At 39.4% G+C, this 8711-nt stretch overlaps 1 protein-coding gene across 7 annotated transcripts in view; it reads left to right on the forward strand.

Annotated features, from left to right (window-relative positions):
- INTS13 (integrator complex subunit 13) overlaps positions 1–8711 on the forward strand; it is a 42571-nt gene that overhangs the window by 18414 nt on the left and 15446 nt on the right. For 3 of the 7 annotated variants that reach the window (XM_025191734.1, XM_025191732.1, XM_006035573.3), the window contains 3 exons: positions 855–983; positions 2711–2795; positions 3284–3337. In XM_025191734.1, the coding sequence (XP_025047519.1) occupies positions 855–983; positions 2711–2795; positions 3284–3337 (268 nt within the window). The remainder of the gene's footprint in view (positions 1–854; positions 984–2710; positions 2796–3283; positions 3338–8711) is intronic. The other 4 variants (XM_025191733.1, XM_006035574.3, XM_025191735.1 and 1 more) reach the window with 3 other exon arrangements.

Here is an 8711-nt window from a genome sequence, read left to right on the forward strand (position 1 = left end):
CCCCCCCCCCGCTTTCACAACACCAGAATTACCAGCTGGACACAGTTCTCCAAGCTGCCAACTGGCGCATGCACAGGCCATTCATCAGCCAAATTATCGGCCTGATATGGTTGATTTCCGATGTAGTACATTTTCTTTGTATCAGTGTCAATCTGATATTGGACTGATGTATCGGTACACCTCTAGTTAGGAAGCTAGTGACACTTTAGGATATAGTAAAAGATTCTGAGATAAATAGATCAGACTCTTATTGTATCCTAAATTTTGTCTCTAAAATAGTTCTTAGGATATCATTACTTCAGAGGCCCACATCAGTGTCACTAACCAAGGAAAATTAGACATGTCAATCTCATAGTTCATTATATCAGTTCAGAAATATATCTATCTACCTCAGAATATATAAAAAAAAATATTATCCCTGATCATGATAAAAAACACATATATGAAATAACACTAGTCAGGTAGGTGCATTAAATGCTACTTGGAAAACAAAGCTAGAGAGGACTTCAGGCCCTATGACAAAGCAGTCTCCAAACTGAGACTAGGACTAGGGACATCCTGGAGTCCAGTTTTATGTGTGATACTGACTCCTGTTAACTGTGAACCATCTAGCCAACAACTCGGTGTATTGAGTGCACTTCTGACTGACTAAATTAAGACGGACTGAACTGTATAGCATTGCAGTACCTCCGATGACTTTACACACATTTTTAATCTTTTTCTTTCTGAAGAAATATTATACATACCCAGTCTTATATTATGTTTGGTGCAACTCTTTTGTAGATTAAAGTTCTGAAAAACTGATCCACTTACACCATGCTTTCTGCATCTTTTTTTTTATTTTTTATTAAAAGCTTTCATCTGTCTTAACCAGTGAAGTGCATAGTGTCCGTGCTGGACGGCATCTTGCTACCAAACTAAATGTTTTAGTACAGCAGCACTTTGATCTGGCTTCAACTACAATAACCAATATTCCTATGAAGGTAAGATTGTAGGTATAGCTTCACATTAAGTAGCTACATCATCAACTTTTACTTTTTTTGGAAAATTTAGTATTTATTTTAATAGAATTTTTATATTGTTTTTCTCTCCATATCATATTCTCTGTTTTTTTTTTTTTATTAGCCCACATTCAATGTCTGTGACCAGGTTAGTAAATTTTTAAAAGGAAGATCACAGAACAAAATGTTGTATTGCTATATTGACAATTCAGATTCAGCAATACAAGTGTTATTTCTGTTCCGTTTGTTATTTTATATAACTGATTTTGTTTTCCTCTAGTTATTTTTGTCTGTGATTCTTTTGTCTTTTTATTGTTGTGTTCATTAGATATTCTTGAACTTTATGCACTTTAGTGGCCTAATGAGTCTTTTTCCTTTGTCTAATTTTCATGCCTACCCAACATAAAGGTGTATGTAACTAAATTTTGACCAGAAGATAATGGTTTTTAATTAAGGTTTATAAATTGATGGGAGGCTTGAGGGGTGGGTTTACAAGTGCAGCTAATAATGAAAGGTTTTAAATTCAGCTTTTTCTTTAGAAGCTACAGATGTTGCTAGTTGTTCACTTTTCTTTGAAATTAACTGATAGCCATCCCAGTGGCCATGAAGATAAATGCAACTAAAAATCCTAAATGGCTTTTAATAAATAGGAGTCCCAGTTTAAATTGTATTTTGCTGCCAGACCTGAAGCACAGTAAGCCTGTTTATAAACAGATTGAAAGAATGCACCAAAAATGAAGTCCTAATATTACTAGCTAGTGCTTATACTCAAAAGTAAGAAAGAAAGAAAGAAAAGTACCAGTCCTTGGATTTCGTAGGTTAAAGAGGTGGTATACTTTTAAAAAAGTGATTTGCTTGGATGACCCTAGGGAAACTTTAACATGGATCATAGCATAAATGTGATTTTATTTATTTAGGTTTGCAAATACATTGTTTGTAATTTACTGGCCTGTGTACTGCTGGTTAAGCCTCTTCATCCTACCTTTGTGCTTTTTTTAGTACTAGAATATGTTGGGGGGGGGAGTTAAGTCAAATTGCAATGATTACTCTTCAATTTTTTGGTAATCTGCTGCAGCTGTTTAAAGTTGCACTGTCCTTTGACAGAACATTCATTTTTTAACTTTATACCTGCAGTTCAAACTAAGATAGCTTTTATTCCTTAATTTCAAGAAGATGATACTTACTATTGTAAGTGAATGCTTTTATTAGTTCAGGTTAAGAAGAAATTCTCAGATATGACAAACGACGCTGCCAACTGGTTTTGTAATCGATGGATTGAATTACTGGCGGCTGCTTAGGAAGCTGAAAAAGGTGTTTCAGTTTCTTTTACCTCTGGATACAAGATACTAGAATCACGCTCATACTCACACACTTTGCTGTTACATTTTGCAAGAAAGAGGAAGGAAAAAACTAGAATGCATGTCCCTGTCCTTTATCTATCTGTTTGTTTTGCAATGTGGATATTTATGGCTTATTTATAAATAGGGATATTGTAGTTTAAAAATATATATAAAAACAGGCCACTACATCTTTAAATAGATAGATCAGAGAACAAATACTTTTGTCAGCATTGTAATCCTTTATCCAGTGCACTTTGCAGCTTTATTTTCTATGGGAGTGAAAGAAAAAAATGAAGAGTATCATTATTCAAAAAATCTCTACTTAAAGCAATAAACAGGATTGTTTTTGCATTTCTTTTCCATTTAAAGGAAGAACAACATGCTAACACATCTGCCAATTATGATGTAGAGCTTCTCCATCACAAAGAAGCACACGTAGACTTTATAAAAAGTGGTAAGTAGGAAAAATCAGATTGGAGAGGGTCTCTAATGAAAGATGTTAAAACTAAGTTAGGCTCATTTGAAAGCTTCAGATCATGGCTTTAAATTGATATAGACATTAAACTTTACATTGAATTGGGCTAAAAAGTAGAAAAAAGCAAGGTGCTTTATTAAAGTATTAGTTGTTTTTTAAAGCCATTTGAGATGCAATGGAAAAATATTGACGTTTGAACATCAGCATAACTAAGAATGTTTTAGGGAAGGAATCATGAAATAATGAACAAAAAATAATAGAAACATCAAACTAAAGTAGACATAGTACCTATGATGATACCATGTGCCTGTGGCCATACCAGAGGCTTTTTGAATTTGTTACTTGGGTGTAAGAATGCAGCTGCTGGGTTGAATGGGAACAGATGTTTAAACGAAAAGCGAGGTGTTTGTGAAGGTGGGAGAATTTCTGAGGTCATTCATAGATAAGTGCTTGTCGTTTGTCCAAAGCATGTCTGGCAGAAAGTAAGCGGTGTCAAAAAGAAAGAGGATCTAATAAGACAGGTGAGAACAAAGAGTCCTTCCTTTTGTCTAGTTGGGTGGGCTGTTTACTGTAAAGTGTCTGAACAGTTTCATAGTCTAAAACTTTTTAAGAATTGACAAAAGTGGCTTTTTAAGAAATAGACAACCAATTATGTATGTTAAAACCTCAATGGTGATTTTTCTATATATACCAGTAAGTATACTGCATGTGAAAGGGAAACTGTTTAAAATAAAGAACTTGTAACAGAGGAAACAATGACTGTCAATTTCTATACTGTTTGCTTCTATCCTGGTACACTCATGGGCTTATAGGCGCAATCACATGTTTCATCTTTTTTAGATGACAGTAAGTATATGTAAATCTTAAAATCAACAGACCCTTTCTATACATAGTTTTTTGTTAAGAGAAATTTGTTTAATAAGTATTTTGCCATCTTACATTCTTCAAGTACAATAGGAAATCTATCAGTCTGTTTCTTGATAGGACTGTATGGGTTGAATTGTAATGTACTGTTTACAGAGAACCAGTTATTTTAGGTTTAAAAGATATAGAAATTAGTTTTATACAAGACTGCTTTGTTCAACAGTATTTTAAAAAAATTATTTATAAAAATTAGTGTGCTTGCTTGAAGTACCATATTGTCTTGCATACAACACCCCCTCTTCCCCCCTCCCCCCCCCCAAACACCGCAGTGTGCATTATATGCAAGTAATGTATTGAGTAGGTTCTGCCATTTACCTGCCTTTGTAGGAAGTGACTTACTGTACTTTAATAGAGGCCTTAGTTTTTACCAAAAAGTTTCCCTGGATGCCTGAATCTTGATAACTCTTTTGTCCTTATGTCTTAGTGGGATTTACAAACTAGACACCTCTCTGCCTGAGTCTCCTAACATGCTCATACCTCTGAGTTCAATACAGAACATGGCAATTAGTCATTTTTGTTAAAAATCATGCCTGGAGGAGGAGTATATGGTAGTAGTAATGTCTACCTATATGCAGTAGCCTACAAGTTAGATCACTTACACAGAACATCTGCTATCTGTAGATACTTCTCAGCCTTAAGGGTTTTAAGTCTTCATTTCTCACATCCGTGAGAAGTGGCAAGGCTAGCTGGGAGCTGTCTTCATGTCTCCTGCTAAAGCAAAATCTATGAGGCCAGATAAATCAAGGGAGAAGGACTGATCTTGAATCTGTAGCATAGTAGTGGTGGTGCTGGTGGAGTCCCTATTTCCAGGACCGCTTAATGCATTTATCCAGTGTCCCAGTGTTGGGAGAAATCCTGACTAGCATCCTGATTCGCTCATCCCCAGAGAGCGTCTTAATTCCTAGGCTCTTAATTTATGCTCCTTTCATTACTTTCTGCACACTGACACCCCAGTGTTACATTTTTGCCTGGTAGTCAAGGCACTATCCTGGGAAAATAAGGTGTGGATTATGAGGGGGCCAAGGACCTATGGTTCCTTCTTCCTGAGTGAGTGCTGAAACCTTGAGGGTTATTATATAAAAGGTGGGTGCTGCTAATTTCCACTTTTGCCCACACCTGTGACTGTGGTTAGGAGAAAAGTGAGCGCCAAATATCTTTGCGTAGAGTAGGGGTGGGCAAAGTGCAGACCACAGTCTGGATCTGGCCTGCAGTAGACTCCATTTTCCCAGCAGCCCCTCCCTGCATTGCTCCAGCCAGGCTTCATAGAGACTCCAGGAGAGGCAGGGTTGCAATGGCCTGTGCTCCCAGGGTCTTCATGGCAACACTGGCAGGGTGAATGGCTGAGCAGGGAGTTGCTTTGGGGCCAGGGCTGGGATTTTGTGGCAGTGACAGCACTGGGGCAAGAGCCGTGATCCGCTGCCCACACCCCTGCAATGAGTGTAGGTTTTGCAGGCAGGGGCATGCAGGCAGTGGATCGTGGCTCTGCCTTGGCTCCAGCCTTGTGCTGTCACTACTGTAAGATCCTGGCCCCAGAACAGCTCCTCGCCCATCAGCTTGCCCTGCCAGCATTGCTTGGGCTGTCTCCACGGAGACCCTGGGAGAGCAGAGCCATCACAGCCCCATGCTGTCACAGCCCTGCTGCTCCTGGAGTCTCCATGGAGACTAGCCAGAGCAGCACAGGCAGGCACTACTGGGAAATGGAGTCTAGCCACTTGCCACAGCCACCATTTTTCCCACCCTGGTCTAGAGAGAGAGTTAAAGTCCAGGAGGGGGTGTTGGACTGTGAATTCCAATCTCACATATTCGCCAAATTCTAGATAATAGGGAGGTGCCCAGATCTAAAAGAAAGATGATATTTCCCCCACACTCCTTTTTTGAGTGAATCTTTTGGCTACTTCAGCTCAGTATGCTGCCTATTGTGAATCTCCTTCTTAGATGCTTAGTATTCTGTGTTGTATATAAGGAGCTTAGATGCTGAATTTGGTGTCATGAATTTCAGTTCAGGACTTGGGTGCCTAAATGTTGTGTGGCAATTCTGAGCATCACTATGCATGCCACCGTTCCTATTTGGATTTGGCATTTAGTGTTTTTGAAAAATTATCCAAGAGCTGTTGTAAAGTTTGTTGTTGGAAGTCTTAGGACAGACAGCTCTGCATCCTGTCCTGTTCTTCAGAACATTTGTCAGTGCAACAAGAAAACTGGCTGTTTCTTGGTTAGTAAAGTTGCTCACATTTTCCAGGCTCCTTTCTAAGAATCAGGATTTCAGGAATTCAGGATTTATTCCTTTATCTTGGCTTCCTTCAAGAAGCCTTTTGCTACTTGGACATAATTCAGTTGTGTAGTTCAGTGGGGGCCAACCTTTTTGGCAGGGATGCCACAAATTAAGCCCACACCCTCCCTAAGTGCCATTCTGATCCCCTTCCCCGCTTAATCTGCTGCTCTGCTTTCTGTTCCATGACCTGCACTCTCCGCCCAACCTGTTGCTCTGTTTTCTGCTCCCTGCCTTATCTGCTACTGTGCGGCTTGCCCCCTTCCTGATTTGCTGTGCCCCCCACACACAGGCTGCCTAGGCCAGTGCCACAGGTTGGTCACCCTTGGTATAGTTTACCATATAGATCATTTGACAGGTCATAATTCGATTTAATTTAATAGGAGGTGTTATTGATCATATATACCAGGATTTTAGTGTTTGGATTAATATGACACTGGGAGCCTACTGCTTTACTTGCAGATGCATCTAAAATTTTTAGAACCAGATGAATCTAATAAACATACAAAAGAATCACCTCTTTGATGTATCAGTGGATATGGTAGATAAAATTTCATAAAGAATGTTCTGCTATAGATTTTTTTTGTTTGATTTCCTAGTTTGTTTTTGCTTCATACAGTTCTGCACAGTTCTGAAGGCTGTTTAGTTTGGATAGTTTTGCCAGATAGAGTGGTTTAGAAACAGGGCATGAGGCTGTCCAAGCTCTAACTTTAAATGATCTGTAAAATTTTGAATGTACAGATGTTGCATGGCCAAATATGAGTTTTACCTAAAATATCTATCTAAAGTAGTGAAGAAGAATAATCAACCATTTTAAAAAATAGTGAAAAATACAAATCAAATACTCCCATCCCTAAATTTGGAATTTTGTGGGTGAAGGATGGGTGATTTTTTTGTTTGTTTGTTTGTTTTTTAAGTTGGAAATTGTACATTGCCATGGGCTAATTTAAGGGTTACTCCCCCCAATTGCCTTCTAAAATTACTGTGCTCCAGATTTTAGGGAATGAGCGATTTAAAAGCTGAGGGAGGAGAGAGATGCTAGGATGTACCATAATGCTTTTGGACTGGCCTGCACTTGTATAACCCAGGTAGTATCTTTGCCTTCCCAACTTAAATAATAATAAAGTAATAGAATTCCTTTTCCTCTTCTTTTCCCCTCCACCCCCTTTTCTTTCCAACTGTTACTTGCTCAGTAACATGCAGGGGTGTTTTGTTTCTTTGTTTCTTTGCTTGCTTGTTTGCTCTTTGTCTTTCCACATGAATCTATGGATTTTTCTGTGTAAAATTTAAGTGGGGTGTGTGCATACTTATTGGCAGGATTTTTGGAAGAAATATTTTCTGATGACACTTGGTAAATACTTTCCTGTCTGAGTGCCCTCCCCTGCAGGTTCTTTCTGCAGTTTGAAGACACAAATCAGATGTGTATTTTTACATCCTTTAACTGCTTGTGCTTAAAAGTGTAACTCCCTGAAAATCACTGTTCTTTTTTTTTTCTTGTATTTCAGTGTATTTCTTATCTTTTCCCTCCTTCTTTTTTGCATGTTTTTCACATGCCTTCATTTGCATCTAAAATTTCCAAGGCATGCTACTCATTTAATAGCCAGAGAATATAATTTATGAACCAAAAACTGATTATGAAGGAAGAACAGTTCCATAGTCAGTATTAACCAGTCCAAGTAAGCCAAGTTTGTCTTCTGCTTCCGTCTTTCCTAGCTGCTGAGAGAGTTGAGGTGCCAACAAACTGGTGTCCCTCAACCCAGTAGATTTCTACCCTTTGGCTAGAAGATGTCAAGTATATGATAAATGTGAAGCCCCTAAAAACCCTCTGATTCCTGGAGGGATCATTCTCTTCCCATACCACCCCAAAGAATTTTTTCTCCTGCAAGGGTAGGCAAGGATAGATTAGTACTCTAGCTTCTCATTTAACCTCCTTTCATGTCTGTCTGTCTACCTGGACTTTATTGTCCCCTTCCCAGCCATCTGCAAAATGAAACTCACTGGGGTTCTGAATATCTTTAGTAAAAGTTGTAAATAGTTTATTGATCAAAATGAAGATATAACTCTCAGTAGCAGTATAGACTTTGCAGAGAAAGACAATAGTATTTCCTTTAGGTTGCATTTGGAATATTTTCTCTGCAACCATAGAAGCTTGGATACTGCAGAAGTTAATTTCCCTTTACTGGAAAAATATTATTAGACAAGTTTACATGAGCAAGTGGCTTATTCAAACTCTGTCTATGGTAATACAGTAAAATCTCTGCTATTTGGCATTTAACTAACTGGAGTTTCCAGCCAGCTGGCCAGACATTGGGGGTGGGGGAAGGGCCAGGGGAAGGCTAGCACCCAGTGGCAGCTGCCGCCACCCACCACCCTGCACTGCCGTTGCTCCGCATGCGTCTGCTGCCAAACCCCTCCCGGGGTGGGGGTCAGAGAACCAGAGTTCTAATATTATAAAAGCCTTAATCTACCCGTCTGTCCATAATGCTTTATTCATGCTCTGATTGGCTGACAAACAGCCAGTTGGAATGCAAAGAAGTGTTTGGACAGGAGGTGGTTGCGTGGCGGAGCGCTGCCATGATGGTGGGGACACGGGATGGAGCTCCTACCTTGCTTCCTGAAGGTGGCAGCAACGGAGTGGATGGAACGACCGAGTGGGGCAAGGCCAGTAGCGCTGGTCTCCTCCCCCCCCCGCCCTGTCCCCT

Source organism: Alligator sinensis, unplaced genomic scaffold, assembly GCF_000455745.1.
Source record: "Alligator sinensis unplaced genomic scaffold, ASM45574v1 scaffold696_2, whole genome shotgun sequence".
Lineage (NCBI taxonomy): Eukaryota > Metazoa > Chordata > Crocodylia > Alligatoridae > Alligator > Alligator sinensis.